The sequence below is a fragment of the Melopsittacus undulatus genome, chromosome 1 (assembly GCF_012275295.1).
Source record: "Melopsittacus undulatus isolate bMelUnd1 chromosome 1, bMelUnd1.mat.Z, whole genome shotgun sequence".
Lineage (NCBI taxonomy): Eukaryota > Metazoa > Chordata > Aves > Psittaciformes > Psittaculidae > Melopsittacus > Melopsittacus undulatus.
This window is the reverse complement of record NC_047527.1, coordinates 63046775-63073083: the sequence shown is the minus strand read 5'-3', so window position 1 is coordinate 63073083 and position 26309 is coordinate 63046775. Positions and strand designations below refer to the sequence as shown.

General features: G+C 40.6%; 4 protein-coding genes across 5 annotated transcripts in view; 2 read left to right on the top strand and 2 right to left on the bottom strand.

The window, feature by feature from the left end:
- The window catches only part of CTNNAL1 (catenin alpha like 1), a 55674-nt gene extending 53934 nt beyond the window's left edge, over positions 1 to 1740 (top strand). The window contains exon 19 of the mRNA XM_034060900.1: positions 95 to 1740. Coding sequence (XP_033916791.1) covers positions 95 to 256 — 162 coding nt within the window. The 3' untranslated portion in view covers positions 257 to 1740. The remainder of the gene's footprint in view (positions 1 to 94) is intronic.
- On the bottom strand, positions 1398 to 5868 carry ABITRAM (actin binding transcription modulator). The gene is made up of 6 exons (XM_005153415.4): positions 5761 to 5868; positions 5633 to 5684; positions 2714 to 2843; positions 1892 to 1968; positions 1754 to 1823; positions 1398 to 1685 (listed from the first exon to the last, which is right to left on the bottom strand). The coding sequence occupies exons 1-6, from the start codon at positions 5816 to 5818 to the stop codon at positions 1557 to 1559; spliced, it is 516 nt and encodes a 171-aa protein (XP_005153472.2). The 5' UTR covers positions 5819 to 5868; the 3' UTR covers positions 1398 to 1556.
- A 628-nt stretch (positions 5869 to 6496) lies between these two features.
- Positions 6497 to 24768, bottom strand: SLC39A6 (solute carrier family 39 member 6). 2 transcript variants are annotated; one of them, XM_034064682.1, is made up of 10 exons: positions 24706 to 24768; positions 22636 to 23394; positions 21220 to 21400; positions 20768 to 20937; positions 19388 to 19600; positions 17644 to 17713; positions 15825 to 16202; positions 11395 to 11475; positions 10836 to 11026; positions 6497 to 10046 (listed from the first exon to the last, which is right to left on the bottom strand). In XM_034064682.1, the coding sequence occupies exons 2-10, from the start codon at positions 23380 to 23382 to the stop codon at positions 9894 to 9896; spliced, it is 2184 nt and encodes a 727-aa protein (XP_033920573.1). In that variant the 5' UTR covers positions 23383 to 23394; positions 24706 to 24768; the 3' UTR covers positions 6497 to 9893. The 2 variants fall into 2 exon arrangements, with proteins under 2 accessions (XP_033920573.1, XP_005153473.2); XM_005153416.3 differs by lacking the exon at positions 24706 to 24768 and adding an exon at positions 24458 to 24501.
- Positions 24554 to 26309, top strand: part of TMEFF1 (transmembrane protein with EGF like and two follistatin like domains 1) — a 169430-nt gene continuing 167674 nt past the window's right edge. Inside the window, 1 exon segment of the mRNA XM_034060273.1 lies at positions 24554 to 24912. Within this exon segment, the coding sequence (XP_033916164.1) occupies positions 24554 to 24912 (359 nt within the window).

The window sequence follows — 26309 nt, the reverse complement described above, 5'->3', positions numbered from 1 at the left end:
GTGTTTTAAATTTGGGGTTTCTGTTGTTGCTGGTTTTCATTTCTTTAAAAATATTTTAATATTTTTTTATTTATTTTTTTTTTAATTTGTGCAGAATAAAGCAGGAAATGGCTGCCTTAAACCTGCTCCACCATGGAGAGAAGACCGAAGACGGATTGGTACAAATGCACATACACCAGAAAGGAGAGCTGAAACATTTGGCATCAAGTCTTTAGAAAATCATGTAACAAGCATGACGTTTTTAGAGAGCAAGTAATTAGAGCACTTAGAAATGCAGGAACTCCCATCTGAAAATAACACTTGGTGAATTTTCAATATTGCTTTCATTTGTGGAAAGTCAAATCAGGTTAATTTGAATTAAAACTGTTGACCGTTGTCACATCTAATAGATGTCCCTTTACTTGACAATTACAACACCAACTGGTCTAATTGCTATGTATTTTTGTAATGTGAATGCCTTTCCTATGCTCACTATTGATACTGGTTTTGTAATTAATGCTTATGAATGTCTTAATGGATGTTTCAACCCAAAGATGCTGCTAATAGACATTTTACATAAAGAACCTTATGCTGCATATGCTATATGTATATATAGCATATGCAGCATTTTACATAAAGAACCTTGTGCTGCATATGCTATATGTAACACTGCTGTTGAACTCTGTATACTCATCTCTGGCCTATTTCAGTCTATGTATTTGGATAAAGCAGAATCAGGAATGTAGTCTGAAGGGCTGTGGCTTAAAGCACTGAAATCTTATCTTAGTTGTGAGTTACACTTGCAATGAAGTAGTTCTAGGAAAAAATAAAAAAGCCAGAACTCTTTCAATAGCTGCATCACTGAATTTTAATCTTGTTGAAATGATTCATGTTTGCAAAAGTGTATTTCTAAGTGATTAATAGTCTTGCCTCAACCCCTTTTTCTTTTACCCTCTTTATCTGTAGATGGCAGTTGTTTCCTTTTTTATTAAAACTTCCTGAGCATAATTTGTATTTTATGTAGAATCACAAAAGTATTATGTAGACTTTATGTTATGCCATTTAAAATATAAGAAAGTAGATACTGATTATGGCAAACTTCTATACAAAGGGCATTATTTGATTTCAGGATACCATGAAAATACAACTTGGTGTGAAATACATATTTTCCAGTTTATATGCTCTTTGTACATAGGCTTCTATTGCATTTTTATTTCCAGTTCACATTTGTCAAACTCCATCTTGTATTAGTTTACTTAAATTAAGTGATGGCTAAATCATGTAATTTTTTTGTATGTATTACACTTGCACAGAGCAGAAACAAAGCTGCCTGTGGAACATAAATACTCTCCAACATATCCTGTGCTTATTTAAAAACTTGTAGTGCTAGAGCTCAGAGAAAAAAGAGAAAGCAAATCTTAATATACAAAATATTTGAACTGGTTTATTCTTGTATGAATCAGGCATTTAAGTTCCACTTCTATAAACAGGCACTAGGCCTTTCAATACCATGAATATTACAGCATACAATAAAAGTAGCTTATTTAGTATCACAGATGATAACTCTATCACTAATTTCATGAAGAAGAATTAAGACGTTTCAACAAAACTTCCTCGTACTCCTTCTGTGTCAGAAGTCCTTGAGTTATACTCTTGCTTTCTTCGAATTTGGGTAGAACCACTGCAATGTATCCCTCAGTTGATGGCTAAAAAGCAATGCTGGAGTTAGCAGTGAAATAAAAGTTGGAAAATGCAAAGCAAGAAAGTGTCTTACCTTTTCTTGCAGGATAGTGGGATTGCTAAGAATATTTTCATTCACTTCTATCAGTCGCCCTCGTATACAACTGCAAAAAAGAGTTTAGATTCAGTAGAAGTGCAAGGTCAAAGTAAGAGGAGAAAGAGAAAACTTTACCTATAAATGGTGTATTCCTCATCATCTGTTGAAGATATCCTGCACAGAGGGGCAAGTTCTGTTAAAAACTGAGCTCCCTGCATTTGAAAAAGAAACAAACATATATATACTTCTAATTACATGGGTCTCATTAAAGGATTACCAGCAGCCACAGAAGTTTTTAAGCTGCTCAGAACAAAGCAAGGCAGTGTGATAGTTAACAAGTCATTGCAAGTTACACTGCTGTGCTTCCCTGCAGAAGGGAAGACACAACATAGTTATGTGCCCAAATTAAAGAGAATCTTGTTAAGAGCTTACAAATAAAGTCATAATTAAATTTCTTGTGGAATAACAGACTTGTAGCTTTAGGACATTTATCAGGAAAGAGAGGAGAAAAACATCACGATTAATTTCAGTGTAACCAGGTTAAGCTACACATATTTGAAAGCCCACCATGAAAGACTGAACTAGGCCATCTGCTCTCTAGGTCTGTTTGAGAAAAACAGTATAGTCTCCAAATCCTCAGCATTTTGGTGGCAAAAAACTTTCATCTTTTCAGGGATGTTTAAGTGTCCTGGTATACTATGAAAGAAAATTATTAGCACAACTGTTAGCCTTGGTTTGAGCCCCACTGGAAGCTGCCTGTGCTGTAGGAACACTGTAGGGCCCTGGCTGGGGCAGTTAAACAAGCACCTCTAAAAAAAGGCTAAATTCTTTAACCATGGAGGAGCTGTTTTAAAACAGAATGCAAAGGTAACTTGGCAAGTTTTTAGCCTAGACAGGACAAAGTTTCTAGCAGTGTGAGAGATTAAAAGGAAAACTAACTAAACCAAAAAGCCATACCCTTTTTGACTTCCCAGAGACTTTATTCTGGAGTCTGCTACAGTTGGCACTGATTTGGTAATTAATGCTTTTAATTGTTTTTCCATTCTGAAGAAGAGGATGGGCTTCTGCCAAGGTGATGACACAGATTCTGCAAAAGGAAATGTAATTATTATGCTGTGGTTGTGAGAAGCCATGCTCTAAGCAAGCTCCACACCATTCTCTGCCTCTAGTGGTGGGATCTGAAATGATACTGCTTCATCTGGGCTCCTACTCCAAACTCCTAGCTGGACTTTCAGTGTTGTGAAGGCTGTTGTCTGCCTTCACTCCTTATAGCACAATATTCTTCCCTTTACAGTTCAGCAGGAAAGTTAAGCTGATAGCCTACTGCAGTGGGAGTCACAGGACAGGCACCTACCAGGCTCAGGGTGGAAGCAAGGACAGACAGGTCAGGGGGACAGCATGAGGATCATGTAGGGTAACACAATTTATCTGAGCTAATAAAGGAAAATGGAGGATAATTATTGGCTGTAGGCCAGAGCCAAATTTTAACTCTCCCCTTACAAAAATGTTGGATACAGGATCAAATCAGACTCACTCTCTTCAGGGCATCTTCAACATCCATTGTACCAAACCAAATGAGAGTTGTACGCTGATCTAACACAACCCCCACAGAAGGTGCTTTATTCCACGATACCAGACTTGATGATCAAAAACTGTACACTTCTTTGTTAAACAGAATCACAGTTTTTTATTTAAAACAGCTAGAGCTGTTCTATCGTGGGTTATACCACACAGAAGCATACTTGGTTCACTTGTCTGCTGATGGCTGAAGTAGATATTCACTTAAGATGATCAAGTAAAAGCACAGTATGATTTTGTCAGAAAACGTAACCCAAGGCAATGTTTCCTCAGAACAGCTAAAGACTGTTGGTGAATAGTTAGAGCAGATGTATCCTTTGGTGATCTGGGCTTTAGTTAACCTACTGCTTGTGTTTTATCTTTTTCTAAAGGAGGGTCGTTTCTTGTCATGAATCTGGAGGTGTTGAAACAAGCCCAGCTCTAAAGACTCAGTCCACCTTCATACCTAGGCTAGAACCATGCTGAATGCGGAAACTTGAGGAGCTCAGTACTTGCCGGTAAACGAACATAGGCGAAGCTATTCTGTTTAAGAGTTTAAAACCTAGAGCAAGGATAAGAATTAACAGAATGCTAACTGTAGAGAAAACCACAGCACAGAACCAGGTCTTTCCCTGTGGATGCTGCATCCATCTCCTTGCACTCCTCTTTCGCAAGTTCTTGTTGCGCAGCTTCCCCACAAGAGGGAGCTGGGTCCTGACGAATTCTTTCAGCATGCCCCGCAGATCAAAGGGACCAGAACAGCTACCTCCTGACCCCAGCCTCCTTCCAAGGGGAAGATGACAAAACACCTATTTGAGCTGTCACCTATTAGAGCTGAGACCTGGCAAAACAAAAAGTCAACAGAGAATTTTACACTGCTTAGAAAGGCCAGACTGAGCCACAGCTCCACATGTAATAATGGTGAAATACTTTATAGAGCATTTGGCTGTTGTAGAAGCCAAGTGCCTTGATATTTCAGAATTCAAATTGACAATATAATCTTTACAGACATTTGAACAAATGTTTATATTTTTACTTCCCCCATATCAACAGGATTTAAACTACTGTTTATATTGGACAACTGAGACATACTGGGTACATAGTGCAAATGTGAGGGTGTCCTTTCTTGCTGCTGCTGTCAGGCCTGTTATTTCCAGGTTGGGTTTCTGTTCCCAGAGAACAAGAAAGCAAGATGCTCAAAGCAGCCACAGAGAAGCCCCAGCTCTGAAGGCCACAGCAAGGCAATCGTTCTGTCCTGTGCCAAGAACACCCCAATCCTCCAAGTTCTTCATAGGAGCAAGAAATCCCCTGGGAATGACTGACACCTCCTCACTGTCCCTCAACACATGAGCAACTGGCACTGACAGTTTTTGCACAGACAGTAGGTAAGTTCTGCCCTTTCTTTAGGGACTCAACACCCCAGAAATGCTCACGATGCCACCACCCACCCTGTACTGAGGATAAGGTTCAGCAGCAGCAGGGCAGGAGCTAGGGAAGGACAGGTATGCTGTTTGAGCCTATACCAGGTACAGAGTTGATTTATTCCAAATAATGGAATATCCAGCTACATCGGAGTGGAAACTGTTTGTCACTTTATTTCCTATCTTGCATTCACTGTCTGTGGCATACAAACGTGTAATTAAAAGCAATTAAGTTGCATAAAGAGCTGAGCGTTCAAACAGAGGTAATCGGTTTCCTAGAAAGCAAGTTACACACACTACTTCTAAACGTCGTTACAGAGAAACCCTTGAAATGCTGCATGTCTGTGACTGAGGACGATGCAGCAGGACCTTTCAGCAGGAGGGGACGCAGCACTACAGATACTGCCGGGGCCTTTATAAACATCTGCTGAGCAACATGGTGTGTGGGGAGAAAGTTCAAGCTCCTCTGTTCTTATTGGAGTAGTAACTGAAAAGAGACATAGGAAAGCTAAGATATGACGCTCTCCCACCCTTCCCTCTTCCATAAAAACCCAGGCTCGCCCGTATTTCGCACCTGACCCGCTGCTCCAGGGGCTCCTGCAGGAGCGATGCCCCTTGGTTTAACAACCCCGCGGCCAAAACGCATCAGCATCGGCTGCTCCCCAAGTGCCGAGAGGAGGAGCAGCGGGCGGGCAAGCTGGCGATGGCCCGGCCCCTCAATGCCGCCTGCACGGCCCGCAGCGGAAGAAAGCAGCGGCGGCTCCTTCGCTACAGAAAGACGGAGGCTTCCTAAGCGCTAGAACGCAGCGGCTCTGGGCCGGCCGCAGGCACACACCCGTCCTGGGGAGCGGGCAGGGCGGCCGCCGAAGCACCCCAAGCCCCCGGGAGCGACACTCGCCTGTTGGAGTGCTGCAGCACACAGAAGTCTTCGCACGGCCGCCCCTTCACGTCTGCAACAAGGCACAAACACCAGTCACCGCCCGCTCCGGTCCCTCCCGGCCCATCCCCAGCTCCGCCCGGCGGTACCTGGCTTATACCAGCGCGTAAAGTACCGCTCCGCACCGCCCCGCGCCGCCGCCGCCATGGCGCCCGCCTAGCTCGCCTCAGCCCGCCCCGCTGCGATGGCGGCGGTTCCGGCCCCGCCCGGGCCCGGCCCCGGCGGCAGCACCTGTGCCCGTGGAGGGAGCGCGGCACTATGGCAGCGTGCTTCGCTCGGCACCACACCGGTGCGTGGGGAAGGCAGCCGGGTTTACTAACCATGAGGAAGTAACATCTTACCTCTTCATTCTGAGAAGGCAAGTGAAAGATGAAACTGCAACACAAGTCTGATGAGGAACGGCCGAGAACTGGGCTTGTTTGGCCTGTCGAAAAAAAGACTCAGGGGGGACCTTATCGCTCTCTGCAACTACATGAAAGGAGGATGTAGTGAGGTGGGGGTTGGTCTCTCTGCCCAAGTAGCAAGTGACAGAACATGAGGTAACAGCCTCTGGCTGTACCAGAGAAGGTTTAGATTGAATATTAGGAAAAACAGCCTCACAGAGAGGGTGCTCAGGCACGGGAACAGGCTGCGCAGGGAAGTGGTGGAAGCAGTCCTCCTCTTAGTGTTCCAAACTAGAGGAGGGGTACAGTGATACGGTGTAGGGGTAGCCGTGGCAGTCCTAGGCTAATGGCTGGATTTGATGACCTTAAATGTCTTTTCCAACCTACTTGATTCTATGGTTTTATAAACTAAACCCGAGAGGAAAACACTCAAAACCCAGCCTTTGGTTCAGTGGTTTATTTTCTCTAGTACACAGCAATACAGTCATAACTACAGTGCTCATATATGTACCAAAAAGGTATTTTAAATAAAAACACGTTTCATGAAAACATCTTTTTGCTTCCTGCTTGTGGCAAAAGATCACCCAATTTTTCCACAGAAAACTGTAATGTTTCTTGTCACTCAATTCAGGCAGGAGGAGAGCCTCTGTGGATTCCATCTTAAGCTTAACTGTATTTCATACAAACAAAACTGAGCTGTCTTCCCACAACAAAATCAGCATCACTCCCAGCACCTTGGCCACAAAGGGCTAAAGAAGCCTCAACACCACAGCCCAGGCAGGTGAGAACTTTGACACCTCTGGTTTGGCTCTCACTGCAGGTAATTAACTACAGACACAGTTTCTGTACAAACACATGCCAAAACCACTTAGGAAACATGTTAGAAAAAAAGAACACCAAACAAACAGAAAAAACCCCAACCCAAACAAAAAAAAAAACCCCAAAGCGATCCAATTTTGATTCCAGCCCTATCTGCCTATTCGATTTCCCAGCATCTAGCACAGGGAGTAGATAAGGCAGCTGTAACAACATATAAAATTAAGGTCTGTACCATTATTAACAGGCAGATACACAAAACAGTGAGGCACACGACACAGTGCTGCAGAAAAATAGATGCATAAAAGAGCTGCCTAGAGGCTTTGCTCAACCAGTTTGCCAAACAAGGAGTATTTTCAATGCAAGTACATTGCAACAGATGCAGGTTCTACTTTATAAGGCTGACAAAGAAAAAAAACAAACCACAAAACAACTAAACTTCTGTCATCTCACTGGCATAAACCTACAGGAGGTTTTAGTCTGGACAGCTGTCCATCCCAGGACTCTCCATCAAAGACCGAAGATCACTGAATGGGTGGGATATGCTTGTGTCCAGCTTATTAAGCCATTTCTCCTGACAAGCTCTAAAGGCAATTTATTTGTCATGTTGTTACATTAGCAATGTGTTTTGATATGCAGGTATTTCCATGTCAGCTGATTACATCAAAAGCTGTCCAGGAAGCCAGTGAAACACTGATTGAAATTAGTAGATTTATCTCCATCATTTAATCATCTATCTTAAAATCTCTTGTGCAACTCTAGGGTTACATGCCTGCTTCCTGTGTCATATCCAGCACACAAACAGAAGTCTGATGTACTAAAAAGTACCCATGACCAAGGAGACAGAGCATACCTGACATCTGAAAGAGCTGAAGGTGTGGGACAGAAGGCAAATGACCCATAGGCTAAAGCATTCTGAATTTATGGTTGTTTACCAGATCACTGGTAAACACAGTGCCCAAACCCTACAAAACCCACTAGGATGCAGTGAGGTTGCACCTCAGACACTACATCTCAGCAGAACAGAGCTGTGATGAGAGGTTTGGAAAGAAAGAGGGGGGGGAAAGTCTGATTATTTTTTCCCCAGGAACATATCTTGCTCATGAGGAGCAGCACTGGAGCATGAACTGAGGCACATGAGTTCCAAGGGAGACCAGCACCATGACACCAGCAAAGGCGAGACGCATTTAGACAGGTCAGCAACAAAGCAGACCACTCCAAAGCGCAACATGTTCATCTGCAATGAAGAGACATCACAAACAGACCTCCAAGAAGAAACCAGCCACATTTTAAGAGATCTGGAATGAGGTGGGACTGCCAGGATGGGAGATTAGTATAGAAAAATGCAGTAGTCAAGGTATGAAAAATTCCATTTTTGACATGCTTTGTGTATATATGTGTCAGCATGGTGATCACTGTGGCTGGTTTGAAATTACTTGTTTTTCTGAAGAAAGCAGTGATGTGTACATAAAAACAAAACAGCTTTTGATGAGCCAAAGATTATGGTATTCAAGCACTAGAGGTAGCAAAGGAAAGATGAAGATCTACAGGTATGTTTTAGGCAGAGTTTAGCTACAACAGTCAAAAAGTTAACGTAGCAGAGGTAAGGGCGTAAGTATCATAAGAATTTAGACTAAAAAAAAAAAATACAAGTTACTTTCTCTTCAGCGTTCAAGCAAACAGTTTAAGAGCATAGTAGAGAAGCAATGGGTAGATATATAGTTCTATCTCCATTTTTATTATACTTACAGCTACTACTAAATTATGCTCAGAAGCATTAGAATACTATTGCTATAAGGGTAAAAAGAGCACCGGATGGGTGATCAAGGAGATGCTACAGAAACATAGCAGAGGGCTACTGTACCATGGCAATACTCTCTGCAAAGGTAGAATTTATTTATTTTGCCATTGCCTTTTTAATCCTTCTCCTTCCTTTACTTACTTTCAGGGTAATTAAAACATTAAGCTTGAACTACATACTTATGTATACATTTACAATTAACATGCTGCTTCCCTACCTATGCTCCCAAAGCAATTTTGCTATTTTGGATTTCTCAGCTTTAGTTGTTGCAAAGACCATAACTGTTTTGCAAGCACAGGTTTGTGTGCAATCACACTGAAATCATCAGCTCTCCTACTCTGCTCAAGATACTTCCCAAAGTAAATTAATGCTTTAGATAACGAAGTTGTAGTAAATGACTGTCTCAGCCTGTAGCACTCCTCCCCTTGATATCAGACTTTAATATACTTTGCCATTTCAGGCAGCATTAAGTGGGATACAGCACTACTTCGTCTTTTTGATGGAATTCACGTATATTGGAGCCAGAGCTATGCTTTTATGGTCTAATAGCTGATCAGAAGGGATGGAAAAAGTAAACATTTTCTTCAGAGTAGAAACCAGCAAAGACAGAAAGAACCCACAAGCTACTGAGAGAAGAACCACCGCAAAAAGGTTGGAGTTGACTTATCTGCCACTCCGTGTAAACTAGGTGGATGCAGAAGAGATAAGTTTCTACCAATATAAACACACTACACATTACATCTTTCTCTTGTTTTATGCTGCTCACTGTGTTTTGGGTCCACTGATTTTGATTGTGTTAAAATAAAAACTGTCATTTTAGTACTTTAAACCAACAAAACCCTGAAGTAAAAAAGTTAAATATAATTACATACAGTAAATAAATTTACTAAAGGCCAAACCATAACACAAACCTTAACCCTGCAACCAATACTCCTTTAATAGCTTTGGTACCTTCAGCATGTTTTACTAAGTACAGCTTTCCACAGTACCATATGCAACGCTAAATCCTAAATTAAAAAAAATAAAAAACCCCAAATCCCAAACAAACAAACAAAAACCCAACCTTACAGTGTTTGTTTCTATCAGGGGAGAAGGGATAACAACAGCACACCAATAAAAATATCTAGTCTAGATCAACTGTACCTCTCCACTAGGGAATTTAATAGGAAAAAAACCCTACCACATATAATTTAACACCACGCTCTCTTCCTGGCAAACAGGATTACAAGTTTATGCTGAAAACAATCTTATGTTCAAATACGGAGATAAGCAGCATTATCCCAAAACCCAACAGAATCCCAGCATTCTGTAACAGGAAGTATCCCCAGCGGCTACATCCATGATCACTGGCATCATTGTGGAGCATTTCAGGTACCTAAACAAACAAGAAAGTGTTAAATGCTTTCAAAATAAACAGTTACTTCAAACCCAGTTCTTCAGCTGTGAGGCATGAGGTAGCAGAGCCTCACTCCTCTAGTCTTTCCTGTTGACTACATTACTATTACTCCTTGAATTAAGTGTCACTCAACATGAACAATATTATCAGAGGCTACTTCCATATTTAGAGACAGAGAATCTGTAATGTTTCAATTATTGTTTTCATGGTAATTATGCTGATGTCCTAAGCCAGCCATTTACTCAGGATATGATTATTTACCAACTGATTTATTCAAGCCACACAAAGAATTCTATTCTTAAGACAGAAGTTAAGCTTTGATGAATATCCAACCAAGTACTTTGTATTTCTGTACAAACATACTTCTGATGTATAGTTTTTAATACAATTCTGTCTTTATGCCAATAAACAGTAATAGTTTAATGCAAAAGTTGAAGCATATTTAGTGGTATAGATAGTGTGCAATTTGCTTTTTTACTGACTACCTGCTATACTAGCCACTTTGAGAAGCAATTTTTCTACTCCTGCTGTTAACTACTTCTGTTTAACAACTGAGGGAGAAAATCCCTATACCTACAGTAAACTAAATAAAAGCCATCTTCCACCTGAACATATAACTGAGCACTTATGCTGCGTACTAATCAGCATCTTCAAGTGCATCAAAAGTTAACTGAGGGGAAAAGAGATGGAAGAATATGAGCTCAAAATGTAATTAGCATTAATTCTTAAACTGTGTTATATACAGTTCAAGTAGGTCTAGCCACTTACCATATCCACAAGAGCCACATACATGAACAAGCCAGCCGTAAGTGCAAATATCCACATGGAAACATTGTCTGCATAATGACCAATGAGAATCCCAGTTGCCATCCCAAGGTAGGCCAGCATAGCTGACAGAGCATTATAAAGCACAGCTTGCTTGACAGTCATACCGGCTTTTAGAAGTACAGCAAAATCTCCTACAACAGGGACAAAACAAAGTTTTCATCCACAGGTAACTCCTGGAGTATTCATGAGTTCTCTTACAAGATTACTAAGCTACTTTTATACTGCTATCTGCCTTTTTTTTTTTCCAATTCATAAAATCCGTAATCACTGGGGGACAAAATTCAGACAGAGTAGCTGAACTCAGATTTTTTTTTTTAAAGGAAGATTAATTCCATTAACTTAAAGACTGTTTTATTTCTGAAAAGTACCCTTGAGTAGACAATCTGACACAAACTTTTCTGATCAAATTTTACTGTGTTATAGAATAGTCACTTAAAATTCTCCAAAGTACACCCGTGAGTATCTATACCTGCAGCATATGGAAATACTGGGGTCTTACCTAGCTCATGAGGTAATTCATGGCAAAACACAGCCACAGAAGTGCTTAAACCACTAGATAACCCTTCAGTAAAGGCTGCTCCTATAAAGAGACAAGGGGGGAGAAAACAATAAGAACATTACTGCATATTTAGATATCAAGTGCTAAAGCATTGCTGCATTTGCTTGTATCAGATTAGGACATTAATTTCACTCAAATTTTACATATACTTATGGAAGCATTTAAACTTCAGCTGAACAGTTGTTGTTTAGGATTCATAAGTTTCAAAATCCTCCTTCAGAATCATCCACTTGAAGTAAAGCAAACTTCATTATCTTATTTCTGACCTAAGCCCAACACCCTTTAATATCAGAACCCTCTCAAAAAAAAAAAAAAGGCAGTAATTGGAAATACTGTCAGAAAAGACTTTTTTTATAAGGAAACAAAGAGAAGGCAGCAGCTCAACTGCCTCTAAGAGTCAGGCACCAGAAAAAGGGAAGCCAACAGCAAGAGAGGCTACATAGTAACATGAAATCAAGAGTGAAACATTGTGATTCTAGACAGCTTGCACATAAGTGAACTATCTTACTTTAAATGGATGAAAACAGCCCACACAGAAAACCCTTAAACTAGTCCAAGTAATTTTTCTTGTTTTCTCCACTTCTGTTGCTTGCTATTTTTTTTCAGGAGGAAGCAGTACACAGTAGTGGTGAAGAGCTGAGCCACACCTCACATACACAGCACAGGACGTCACCAGCTGCATGGAGGGCCTCTCCAATGGGTGCAGCAGAACTGTGTCCAGCTTCCTCTTCATCCACTACCAGAAGCCTGCCAGCAAACAGGGTGCTACCAATAAGCAAAGAGGCTCAACACCATGTCATACATAGTTGGCACACATGGGACCCACTAATACTGCTCACAGAGGAAGAGCTACAATGGCAGCAAGACCAGAGGAGACAATCCCCTCAATTTGCTGAGCTCACCACCCACAAGTAGTCCAGCAGTCTTTAATCAGATGTAAATCCTGGAGGTTTACACTGCTATCCAGGTTTCATCTGGAAGAAATGACTGGTGCTCCTCCATGCAGTAATAACAGCAGCAGTGAAGGAGATACAGGCATCTCTGAATGACGGATAATGAACAGGGTATTGAGAGAGTGTTTAGAATGGGTTCTACAGAGCCAAGAATCTCAGACTAAAGAAGGAAGCAGGACCAAAGCAGCACTCAAAAAGGAAACATGATCACCTGTAACTGTAAAATTTCAAAAAGAGTGAAGCCTGGCAACAGCGAGAAGCCTCTGTCCCCACTTGTAGCAGATAATCTAAACAACAGAAATAATTTTTTCCACTGCTAAAAAGAGATCTTGAAACACTGACAAGTTGAAATATATATTTGGTATTATACCCTCTTGAGAAAGTGATTTAATAGGGTCTTAAAATACACTTAAGACATCAGTTCTCTCCAAAAAAAGCTGAAGAAAAAAAATACGTATGTACGGGTAGTGTTCTGCAGTTTAGTTACTTATTGAAGCTACACAGCAAAGTCTGAATCACAGAAGACAGTTTCTGACAAGTTAGTCAGATGCAACCTTTCCATGCTTTAATAGAGAAATAAGCACTTTTAAATCTTATTTCTACATGATTAGCACAAGATATTCGAGGAAAAAAAATAAAACTGAGGGAAGTTATGGATAACACATGAAATTAGTGAACTGAAGAATTACTCTGACTAAAGTTACCTTCACAGGAGCATTCACATCTTAATTTAAGTATAGGTAAAATACTATACAAGTAGTATTGGAATTTTCAGATCTTTTTGATGTTGTGAACATATCCAGAACTGAAAGAAACCCATTTCCATTAGCCTGAACAAGCTACACAGCAGGACATCTAAAAGCTGTAGTTCACACTTGTTCAATAAGCCTTTGTTACCCCTCCTCATACTTTTCACTTCATAACTATAAAGTCATAGCTCCTTCCCATATCTACCTAATGGTAGGAGGTAATTGACTGTGTGTCATTTGTATGCAAATCCTTCTCCTCCCACCACATTTTCACTACTGATCAGCCAAGAAATTTACATTTCATGCTGCAACTTTCATCAGAAATGAGATTAAAATCAGAAAGTCTCTTTTCACATTTTACTTTGGATTGCCTGAGTCTGAACAACTGCAAATACTGCTGTGAGAGAAAATTGTTATTGGGGTTTCTCCTTAAACAAGAATGAACTTGTTTCTACCATAAAAGTTATAGAAAAACTGATACTGATGAACTGACCTCAGTACACGATACAACCTAGAAACGAATCCAATACTGGTAAAGGTAAGTCTTATATACTAAAGTCAAAGTTATGAAAGACTAGCATAATAACTGAAGATTACTGACTTGACTTCATTTTCTGTAACTTACTTTAGCATTTTCAATGTAGAATACCTGTAGTCTAGCTCTCTTAAAAAAAATAAGGGAATTTTCAAACCTGACTTCCCACCCAGAAGCCCAAAACATAATATTCAATGTTATTTTTGCGATAAAGAAATATTTCCATTGAAACACTGTCAAAAAAGACTGAACTACAATATGCAAGTGGAAAAAATAGAAACAATAAAAAATGTCTGTTTAGATTTAAAATAATTTAGTTCATACTCATTCATATTAAAAAAAAGAATTCATATTAGTTTATACTAGTCTAAATTACAAGAAAAAAAAAAAACAAACACCTCAACTTCAAGAACAAGATTTTGAGCATAACTTTTTAAAAGACAGTTAAATTTTTTAAATACTTTTCCAAGAGACTGAGCCTGTTTTAAGACAGAATAGCACAGTGAGCATCTGAAGCAATCTACTTATGCTACACTCTAATTGATATAGACCCTCTTAATCAAAAAATCTACATAAAGGCAACGTATAATGACTTTATTGGTATCTCCTCCATGATTCAATTTCTGACAGGTAATAGCTAATTTCTGTCCTACTAATTAATGGCCTACTCTCACATTCTTAGAATACAAAAAGCAGCACAGACCTTCTTTGAAGGTTAGTACAAGCACAAGAACTGCAATGCTGCTCTTCAGTAGATAGTAGGATCTGAAAATATGGATGTGACTGGACTCCTATGCAAAAGCATAAATGCACTTTAGAGAACACTATGCCTTGGACCAAATTAATTTTACAGTAAAAATTAACATACACCTACCTATCACAGCACAAAAATCACACATACATATAGCCTAATCTAAAGTAGGTTGAAACCAGGTCCCCACCTCCCTGCTCACCTGTGCTCTGGGGAAACTTAAATGTGATGCACAGCCCAGAAAGCCAACCATACCCTGGGCTGCATCAAAAGGAGTCGACTAGCAGGTCAAAAGTTATCCTGCCCCTCTACTCAGCTCTTGTGAGACTCAACTTGGAATACTGTGTACAGTTCTGGTGCCCTCAACACAGAATGGCAAGGAGCTGCTGGAGCAAGTATAGAGGATAAGTAGGCTTGAGCACCTCCTGTACAAAAGACAGGCTGAGAAAACTGGGTCTGTTCAGCCTAGAGAAGAGGAGGCTGCATAGAGACCTCATAGCAGCCTTCCAGTGTCTGAAGGGGCCTAACAAGGATGCCAGAGAGAGACTTTTCATGAGGGACTGCAGCAGTAGAACAAGGGGAGATGGGTCAAAACTTAAACAGGAGAAGTTCAGGTTAGATATAAGGAAGTTCTTTACTATGAGGGTGGTGAGGAACTGGAACAGGCTGCCCAAAGAAGTGGTAAATGCTCCATACCTGGCAGTGTTCAAGGTCAGGCTGAAGATGACCTTGAGCAACATGGTCTAAATGGGAGGTGTCCCTGCCTATGTCATGGGGGGGGTTGGAACTAGATGATCTTAAGGTCCTTTCCAACCCTAACCATTTATGATTCTGTGTGTAACCAGTGCCCATCATAGGGAAAGCCACATGTGCAGAGTACGGAACCTGACTTTGCTATGTAACAAGTGAAGATGGAAGAGAAAGAAAGAAAGGAAGCCAATGATACTAGTGGCCTGACTGAAGTGGAAAAACCAGTTACTTTATATATAACTAAAAAGACAAGCTTGTCATACAAAAAAAAAATTGCTGAGCACTTACAGACACTAAAATAAAGTCAGCTCTAAGTCCTAAATACTTTTTATAAGCCTAGCTTTAGTTTTGAAAAACAGTCACTTTAACTTTGCTAAAAGTAGGAAATACAGCACAGTTTACAGTCTTCCTAAAGAAACACAGCTGTAAGCACATAACTTGTTTCATCTGCCACTTACAGGTTGTTAAACTGGAGATTTTACTTATTCATTCACAGCTGCTATGAGGTATTAGCTCAGGGTTCAAAGATCCACCGTTAATTAGTTACATTCCTAATAAAGAAATAAGTAACCACAAGAAGACTTTGATGTCTTTGCATATGAAAATGCTGCAGCATCCAAGCTCACACTTACCGATTGCTAGGCCATCACTAAAATTATGTAGTCCATCTCCCATAATCACCATCCATGCCAGAGTTGCTATTCCTGCATCCTTCAGTTCTTCACGTGAGTAGCGCTGACTGTGACTGTGGGGATGATGGTTCTGGTGATGATGGTGATGTAGAATGTGATGGTAGTCATGGTGATGATGACTAAGATGATCTGTCTGTCCCAGAGTATCATGCAAGTGAGAATGACATTTGTTTCTACAGCCCCTGGACACATATTCATTTTCAGCCTCCTCTTGATGAGAATGAGCTATCATCACTTCTTCTTCTTCTTGTACAGTTGGCTGCTGAGAAATGAATGTTGATGGATCTTGAGAGTCTGTCCCTAAGTAGCCCTCAGGCCCTGTTACAAAAACCCAGAGTAAAACATTATGCATTTTTTAAATCACCTAGGAAGCAAAGATACAGTAAGTTGACAAAGTAATGTAGTAAAGAAAAAAATAGTAAGTCTCAAAGCTGAGACATGGAAATATTCAAGGCCAGCTTGGATGGGGCTTCATGCAACATGGTCTAGTGGAAGGTGTCCCTTCCACTAGTTGGAAATAGATGAGCTTTCAGGTCCCTTCCAATCCAAAGTATTTTGTGATACACCAGCTTCTTACACCAGAAGCTTCTCCCTCCTCATCCCCCCTCAAGGGTTTCCACAGCTTTTTTTTCATTAAATTTCTGAGATAATTCCCAATAGTTCAAATTAAGAAAAACTTAGTTTTTATCCCTACTACTGAAGCAGTCCCTACATTTAGGAGGCCACAAATGCCTCCTAAAAAGCTTAAAAAATAAAAAAAAAGCTTTCACTCTCAAACCCTGTGCAATTTAAACACAACAGCATACGGCTCTATGTCTCAGTTTCACAGTGTGAAGGCTGTTAGTTTAACTGTGTCAGAATGACAAACTGCTGTCTGGAAAGCATATGCCATTTGTTCATCTTAGGGCTGAAGAATAAGAAAGCTGAAGAAGATTATGTTATAGATCATTTTGGAAACTCCTGTAATTGACACAATACAGGAGCTTAAGTTCGAACACCTAAAAATAAACACCCCAAAATAAAGCTATCTCCACAAACCAGGAAACATCCTCACATAAACATTAGTGACACACTAAGGATAGTTATTTTAACTAACTCCTAAAAGTTGCTGAATTCTTTCCCTGTGATCAAATGAATACTTTTTTTCCCTGCCCTGCACTATTGACAACTCTTTCTTTAGTTATAAAGATATGTTCAGTGTTTCAGAATAATTTTAAGCCACAAGAGCTAACAAGTACATAGTGAAATGTGTTTTGGCTCACACTATGATTTTGGAGAAAATGATCATTTGCAGTTCCAAATACTTCAAGTAACCTTTAAGATATTAGACTATTCAAGTCATAAAATACTTGAACTAACAAAACCCAGACTTAAGATATACAGAAGTCTAAATAATAGAACACATATATAACATTTAACAGTCTGTACCAGCAGGTACAGCTGTATTTGCAACAGGCATAGCCAGAACTACTTCAGAAATTACTTCAGCTTCTGCTATTAAGTCCAAAACTAAAGGGCTTAAGGTTTCAAAACTATGAATTCACTCTGTCCAACCTATCAATCCTTTCTAAAGGGAAGCAAGCAAATAGAACTAATCTTTTACATAGCAATGCAGAGACAGGTCTTGTATTAAAAAGAACTTAAGTAGGTAGTGACTCAACCCATGGTAAGAAGCAACTCTAAGAGCTGCCATGGATGAGGCATTTTTTTAAACAGCATTGCCACGAAACAACAACTGTGCAATATTACTGAGACTTACGATCATCTGTGTCTAACTTCTCTTCGTTTGCTGAAAACTTCTTATTTTCTCCATCATCTTCATTTTTTTTCTTATTCCAAAAGAAAATACTGTAGTTATGAATATTTTACTTATTTTTCAGGATATACATGAGCAACATTATATTCACAACATTTATGCAGCCTGCACAGAAAGAGGACAACATAGAAGCCATATAAAGAGTACAGAAGAGGAACATCAGAAACTCAGCTAAATACAGTAAGATGAAAAAGGTTCCTCAAGCTCCATAGGAGGGAAAAAAAAAAAAAACAACACAAAGCACACAAATATTGTACATTTTTGAAAAAGGAATAAAGCAGAGTGATTCATCTGAAAAGCAGAACACATCAAATACTGAGTAAGAGTTAATTCTACTTACTCACTGCCATTGTAACATCAGCATGGTTTCTTCTAATGCACTGAAGGAAAACCAACTAAAATCTCTAATCATTGCTCACTGATGTCTGTATCACAATTTATGATCAGTGACTCAGTATCTAGAAGGGCACAGTTAGGCTAACAGAAAGGCTATTGCCAGTGGCTGAGAGGACTCTGAAAATATTTGCTTTGCTTGGAACTTGTCATGACCTCTTCTGGTAACTATATATAACTAGACAGGAAAAACAATCCTCTCACTTGCAGTTAGCTTAGCTTCAGTACAAACCACACCAACACAACTTCCCATGACTGAAGTCCAAGAGCTTACATGGCATCTGTTCTGAGACTGTTACCTTAGTGACCGATTTAATGAATCCAGATATTATCAGTCACTGTGGTAGCATAGAAAATAGATATTTTTAAGCTAAGTAGCTAGGACTTTACTAACTTTCTCCAAGCAAAATCTAATATATCACCAACTTTTACTGTATCATTTTATATTGAGTCAGCTTTTACATCATTGTTTATTCCTGGCTACACTCTAAAGACCTCAGTTACCAATAATTATAAGTTACTAGCACTTATGATCTGCCAAAATTCAGTTATAATTTACCTTCCACATAAAAAACAGAAACCAGCATAGTAATTTAAAAGCTACATTGTTTGTTTGATTTTTTTTTTGGGGGGGGGGGGGGGGGTGTGGGTGGTGTGTTGGGAGGGGGTTTGGTTGATTGGTTTCTGTTGGTTTTTTGGTTTTGGTTTTTTTTTCGGGGGTGAGGAGGGGGAAAGAAGGGAAAGAAACAAGAGGCTGGACAGACTATTTCCAGAAGGCACACTATCTAATGAAGTAACTTTCTACAGTGTACTTGGATGCTCATTTAGGTATGCACTTACTGCCAACCCTTACCCCTTTTGTGCAAATGCCTCCCTCAACAACAGTACAATAACTGTATGAGTCCATTTTACTTCATCCAGTATGAGAATAAAAATAATAAAAACAATTCAAGTAGTTGTGCAATTGCCTTGAGATGTCAGAAGTCAATAATGAACCGTAACTTCCAAAATCACCGTTAAAACAAAGGATGCAAATGGATGCTTGCTCAAACAATTCACTCTGGTGTCAAGCCTATACTATATGCCTGGTTAAGGAAATAGCTCAAGAGCTCTTCCATAACAGGACCACACAAAAAGTTATTACATAAAGTATGTGTGTCACTAATATAATATAAATGAAATTACAACACTAATCAAGTCAGCAATCACTATTAAATCAGAGATATATGGTATTCATATAAGTGTATTCAGAAATAATGCAATGAACTACAGCTTCAAGTAATAGTTTCTGTACCTTTTTCTTCTTGTCTTTAAACTGCTTTATTAAAGTGATCAAATGCTCCACTAGAAACATGAAATATAAGCCTCCAAGTGCTGTAAGTCCCTTCCATGTAGAATCCAGGTTGGCACTCTCCTCTACACTTTGAGGAGCAAGATGCTTGAACATAGAGCTTTTGTTTGGATCAAGCAGAGTTTTTTCATGGTGATGGTGATGGTTGCCATGAGACTAAGGGGAGAACCAAATGGGTAAGTCATGATATTCAAAAGATCTGATAACATAAGAAACACAAGATATTCTTCACATTCTTTTCCCCAAGTCAAATCCAGACTTGTCAATTTTCATGGGGCAAAGGCTCTAGATACAAACTCATATGACTACAAATAAGTCTGCTGATACAGAAAAACACTGCAGGGATTGAGAGTAGACCTGGTATTCACTCTCTCACAGAAGCTACATGCATTCTGCTCAGTACAAGATGTACAAATGGCCCCACAAAAACTCCTGACACCATCAAAGAAACTGCATCTTGAGTACTTAGTCACAGCAAGCACACCAATTACTTTCCCATCTAAGACAGCTTGCGGTTTCTGTATGAAGAACTTGGCAGTAGTTTCTTTCTTTAAAGGGATTCTGACATTCTTCCCCTCATTACTGGCTACTGATGAGTTCACAATAAAAAAACATTTGGGGGCACCTCCCCCACTCATGTTTATATTTACACAGCCTCACACAGCAAAAGGAAAGAAGAACCTAATGAATTACAGGCAGGTCTCAAACTACCTGCAGTCCTTTTTATCCACCTCAGACAAAAAGCTCCAGCTTTCAGGTAAGAGCTCCAAAGAAAGGTGGAAATTTTGCAATCACATTGCAATTTCATTGTCCACATGTAACTTCAAAATCCATCAAGTAATGTTTTCTTCGTATTTCAGCAATGTTTTATTCTAGCCGAAAAAGTGCAGTGAATAAGCAATCAAGATAAGTGGGTGATAACAAAACAACAGATTATCTATTCCACATTAAAATGTACAGTGAGTACATATCTGGTATCTATAAAGTTCATTAAACTGGAAAAATAAAATAGGCATTACAGTAAGTGACTAAACATATGCAAAATCTTTGCATGCAAGGAACAAAGGTGATTTAGCACCATATATGACTAAGAACAGCAAATAGAGGAATAATGTGTGAAGTTCTTACACTATAGGGACCGCAAAATGAATAATACAGCTCCAAATGGGAAACCTTTCCATCAAATAATCTACTTTACAAAACTGAGAAGTGACTCACCAAATCGGCATTAATTAACAAGGAATAAAAGTATCACTAAAGAGTACAGACAGATGTCAAATTCTCTGCTTAGATATAATGAACAAAACAGTAATTAATACTTACATGAGGAAGGAGGTGTAAGAAAGCATCTCCGCTCAAAGTCCCCACAGCCAATGCCACAAGAAAACTTAGGAGAAATTTGAAAAACACTCGATTCATCAGTGGTACCAATATAACACCAAGCAAGGAAAGAAAACTGATGATAGAGATGGATATAAAGCCACCGATCCAAGCTGGTTTAAAAGAAAAAAGTAACAAGAATAAATAACAGCTGTATGAGATTGCTTGCTTGACATTCCTGCTATCAAATACTCCTGACCATTCAATTAATCAGACACTAACAAACTGTACACCACAAAGATTTCTCTCTACACATGGTCAAGTGCTAAAGGACAAATGACAAACTTCTTTCAATTCTGAAACATGTTTCTCAAATTTATAGACAACATTAATGGGTTTTCAGTAAGCTTTTATTCCACATTAAAAATAAAAAACAAAAAAAAACCACAACCTACCTATTTGCAGAGAGTAACTTTTTGGAGGAGTTTCAGCTTTTTCACTAGTTGCATGGACTATGCAGTACTTGCCATCGATCTGATTAATAAGAGCTGGACAGAGGTAACTAAATTCTGTAGCAGTCAACAGTACTTGAGTGCCTATTCCATGGGACTGCATCAATTTTGATGCACTGGAGCACTGTGGAAAGACATGTGTTAAATATTAATCAGAACCAAAATACCCTGATATATCTGAAGAGGCCTGTACATCCTATTTTAATTGAAATGCACCAGATGAAAACACCTGTATCAACAGACATTAAACGCTGGTAACACAGCGATTTAGGAAGAACTGTACCTCCACCCCGCTCAGAAAGCTAGTTTGGGAGTCCTGGTATATGGGGCATAATTATCACTCTTCCTCAAAACAAGGGGGTCAGATGCTTCACTGTGCAAACAAAAAAAGTCTAACACTTTCCACTAAGTTTTAGAGGCCATATAAAGAAGCAATAAGAAGGTTATATGCCTTTTCATAGAAGGGATGACCACAAAGTTTTGTACATAATGTGTCCTGCATGTGCTTCTTCCAGTGAAGTTTCCCAATGTACAACCTACAGTCTTGCTGCATTTAAATAACAGGAGTACTGCTGCTCTGACTGTGCAGAATGCAGTAACTTTGTGAATACAGTGCCTACAATAAACTACAAAACACCCAATGAATTACCTGTCATGGCTGCATACATTAAGATCCCAGAGAGACACTTGCTTTTGAAAGCATTTAATGGAGAAGGATCTGATAGTGTAATAAAACTGCTTAAAGCACTACAGACCTTATCAGCAATAAGATTTTTAATATTTTAAAGTAATAGTTAACATTTTACAGCCATCTCTTTCACAGTTGGTCTCTACATAGTCTTAAAGAAGATGAGGAGGGTGGAGTCAAAGGAAGAAGGTGCCTATTACTTCCCTGCAGCTCTACACTATCTGCCATAGGATTATCTAGCACTTATGAAGTAGCTTTGATAAGAATAACAGTATTTTAGCTAGATTTTTTTTTCACTTTCATCACATCATTAGGAAAAGATGACAGATTCTGGCTCTAAGGCAGAACAGCAAGTTTTAAATTTGAAGTGTTTTCACATTTAGTAGTATTAAAAATTACATAAATATATAAAAATGTACATTTATATTTAATGTATGTACATATTTTTCGGAAAAATTAAAAGCTAGGTTGCATATGTATTTTCCTCCGAGCTCACGAACATACCACAGCATTCATTCAAAAGTTTCAAGGGAAGTTGCTTCTGTGCTTTTGGCTACAAGTTCTGTTATACCACAGAACACTCACCCAGTTAAACAGTAAGCACCATAATAAGCCATAATAACATTCCCAGTGGATCTGGATTCTCAAGAACACAGGACAATCAGCCTCACCTCTTGTGTGTTTTGGTTTTTCAGTTTAGAATACAGGTAGCTCCCTTTTTCAGATTCCTTCGGAGAAGCATGAGATTCATTTGCTTTGCTGTTCACAGGTGAGCTTGCATTGCTGCCACGAGTGACATTAACGGTATTAGGACTGGACAGACTTAGACGAGTGGCAGGCTTCACTTCTCCAGGTTGCACATTCTGTAACTCGGAGTGGCCACCCGTGGCAGCAGTGATGAAGGGTGCGGTTCTTTCACTAACCACGTTCTTGCTGCGTACAAAGTTTTGCTGATGTTCTGCATTTTGTATTTTATGAGGTTCCTTTGAATGACTGTTCCTGTGGTCTTTGTTAGCATCCGATTCATGGTTTGGACAAACAGTCTTCTCAGAGATTTTACTCAACGGCACACGATTATGATGGTGATGGTCATGATCATGCTCATGCTCATGATCATGGTCATGCTCATGCTCATGCTCTATTTTAATTCTTTTCATTTTATCTATACCTATGTTCTGGAGCAGTTTTTTAAATCCATCAATTGACAGCGAGTTGTTTTCTCCATAACGATGAAAGAGTTCTTGAAGGTGAAACTTCTGTATTAATCCTGCCAAATCAATATTAACACCAGCTGCCTTTTCTGGAAAAGTTCTCTCCATCGTATGCACAACAGTAACCATCTCCACTCCATGATGATAAATTTCACACAGTAGTATGGAAAATGATAGAAGGAAAGTGACTGACACTGTACTCTCCATTACAGTTTCTTTCTACCAAAAAAAAGAAACAAAAATATAAAAAAGAGAAAATTTTAACAGTTTCCATAAAACCGATCCCATCTTCCCCTGTAACAGATGTTCACAGCTTGCTTAAACAAAAGAAACTTATAACTACCCAAAACAAACCTTACTCAAAGTATCAATGCAGTAAGCAAACAACTATTTAAATATCTTACACATTCATCACCTTCTCACTGGTGCCGTGGCCTCAGGCAACAGGAGATGAAGCTGCATACCACAAGAAGTCACTGGCCGTAAATACCCCCAGGCGTGAACTTGCCTTTGTTTAGTTTGGCCTGAGCCAGTCCTCTTAACACAAGCTAAACAAGGAGAGAACACCCTCAAGGGTGTGCCAGCTGAGTTCTAGGTTAGGCTTTTCTTGTGGTAAAAACAAGCCTTATAATTTCTCTCTTAGCAAGAAATAAGTTGTACAAATTGTATGCTCACGCCTAAAAAATCAGAATTCCCAACCTTCCACCTCTGAATTTCAGTTTTTGGCATCTCAGCACTCCAGAAAAAAAAAATGTTTATGTTGTCTGCGTGTTTTAACATTGCTGTCGATCCTACAGCTACTTTCAGAAGGCAGCCAGACCACGGCTGCAGACCAAATACAAGAGTCAACACTTGTGTGTTTTATTCCATAATCACAGAATGGTTCGGGTTGGAAGGGACCTTAAAGATCATCTTGCTCCAACCCCCCTGCCACAGGCAGGGACGCCTTCCACTAGACCAGGTTGCTCAAAGCCCTGTCCAACCTGGATTACTCCTAGCAAGACTATGGATTAACCAGAATTCAGGCTGCGTACGGACCACGTCTAAAGGCTGCCTCCACCTTTTTCTAGGAAAGCACAAAAACAACGTAATGCAGACAACTTCTCGGTTTCCATAAAGCCTGTAACTACGCTCAGAATCCCAGCACTGCCGCCGGGACCCGCAGGCCGCGCCAGTACCCTCGGTCCCCGCTACAAATCGCGCCGACAGGGGTAAAAGCACCAGCACCGTTCCCACCTCCCCCCGCTCCCCTGACGCCGTGACCGCGCCCGGCCCGCCTCACCGCGGGAGGAGAGACCACGGCCCGGGCTGCTACCCACGGCTTCCAGTGCACGGTGGGGCAGGACGAGCGCAGCCCAGGAACGATGCGGCGCTGGGCATGGCCCCGCCTCACCCGGCGGCAATTCCAACGGCGTGGCGTGGTGCGGCCCGGCGCCAGGCGGCTGCCGCCCCCTGCCCAGCCAGGAGGCGCACCGGGCTGCCTCCGCCGCCACCCCGGGGGGAGGAGGAAGAGAAGAAGATGGAGGTTACCTCAGCGGCCGCGATCCATCAGCCCCCTTCCCCAACAGTGCCCTGCCACGCGCGCGACCGAACGCCGCCGCCACCCCCTTCCTTTCCTTTTCCGGGTGCGGCGGCCGTCACGCGCCTCCCCGGCTGCCAATGGGGAAGCGCGACGGGTGTCACGTGGGCGCGGGGGAGCGCGTGGCGGTTCACGGGCTGCTTCGACGGTGGCCGGAGGTGTCCCCCGGCCCCTAAGGAGGGAAAGGGGAAGGAAAGGGAAAGGGGGAGAAAAGGGAATGGAGGGGGAAAGGAAGAAAGAGGTGAAGGGAAAGAAAGGGGAAGGGAAGGGTCTGCCTGGAGAGCTCAGGAGGGCCCAGGAGGAGCCAGTAAAAGGCCAGGTGGGTGAGAGTCAGGGGTGGTGTGGGAGGGAGGGAGGGAGGGAGGTAGAATCCTGAGAGAGTAATTACTTAACAAAGTACTGGAACCCTAATTTAGCGTTCATCAGAGCGCAGAGGTTCGCTGAGATGTGTGAAATACTCCTAAGAGAGTTAAAATTAACTGTGGATGAGAGTTGGAGTAATCAATGCTCCTTGAAAGCAGAAGTCATTCTGGGCTTGCATTGGTTTAGGTGAAGGCGCTGGGTGTGATAGCAGTCTTCTCAAGAGTCTTGAGAAAGGTTTTGTATGAGGACTCTCAGTCTTGGGAAGAGTACATGTGTGTGGGCAGGCAAGGACTGGAAGTGGACCAAGGGGTTGTAATCTGGGGGTGTGGGTAAATGGCAGGCGAGTCTAGTGTTAGATTACATCTACCAGGGTACTGCAGTGAGTGCTCTGTGGTTGAACCTGTCATTAATAATCTGTCAAAATAAAACTGCTCTGTGCACAACTGGATGAAGAGACAATCGGACTGAGATCACCTCAGAGCAGGGCTCAGAACTTGCTAGGAACATGTTGCTTTCTTCTGAGTAGGCATACTGTATTTTTCAAATCTGGCTCTGCTGTACCACTTCTGTTAACTGGCCATGACCCTGTAATTGCTGTATGTCCCAGGCACAGGCTCTGTTGTGTTTCCTCTTCTTCCACTGCTTCCAGAGTTTTGCTTTCTACTGTCACATCAATTAAGATTGCTGGTACAGTTGCTACAGTTCTGCTTACACATCCCAGCTGACTTTGGAATTTGGCCTTTTGTGGGAATTCTTAAAGAGCCAAGGCCATGTAGTGAGCAATCCCGATACCCTGAGCTTTATTACTGTAAAGAAGATTCTTGGCAGGCAAGGTCAGTTGTCTTGTTAGGCCTCTGTAATTTTCCACTGAAAATGTGCAGAGAAGATCTCTGCCAAGGTTGTAGTTTCCCACTGTATTTTTAGAGTAAGGTATTTAATCACAATTATAACAAGTTGTAAACATTAGCTCTGTAAACAATAGTAACCTCTAGACTAACCAATTAGAGCTCAGTATCGAAGGCTGTTACATAAGGGAGTAAAGGTATAAGAAGAGCACTGTATCTAATAAAGTTTGGCAATCGCTTGATCACATTGATTGTCTCTGCATTGTCCGAGACTCCTGCGTCTACAGGCTCTTGTGTGATCAATTGCCAATGTTTTCAAGCTTGCTGGAGTGTGAAGGCAGTACTAA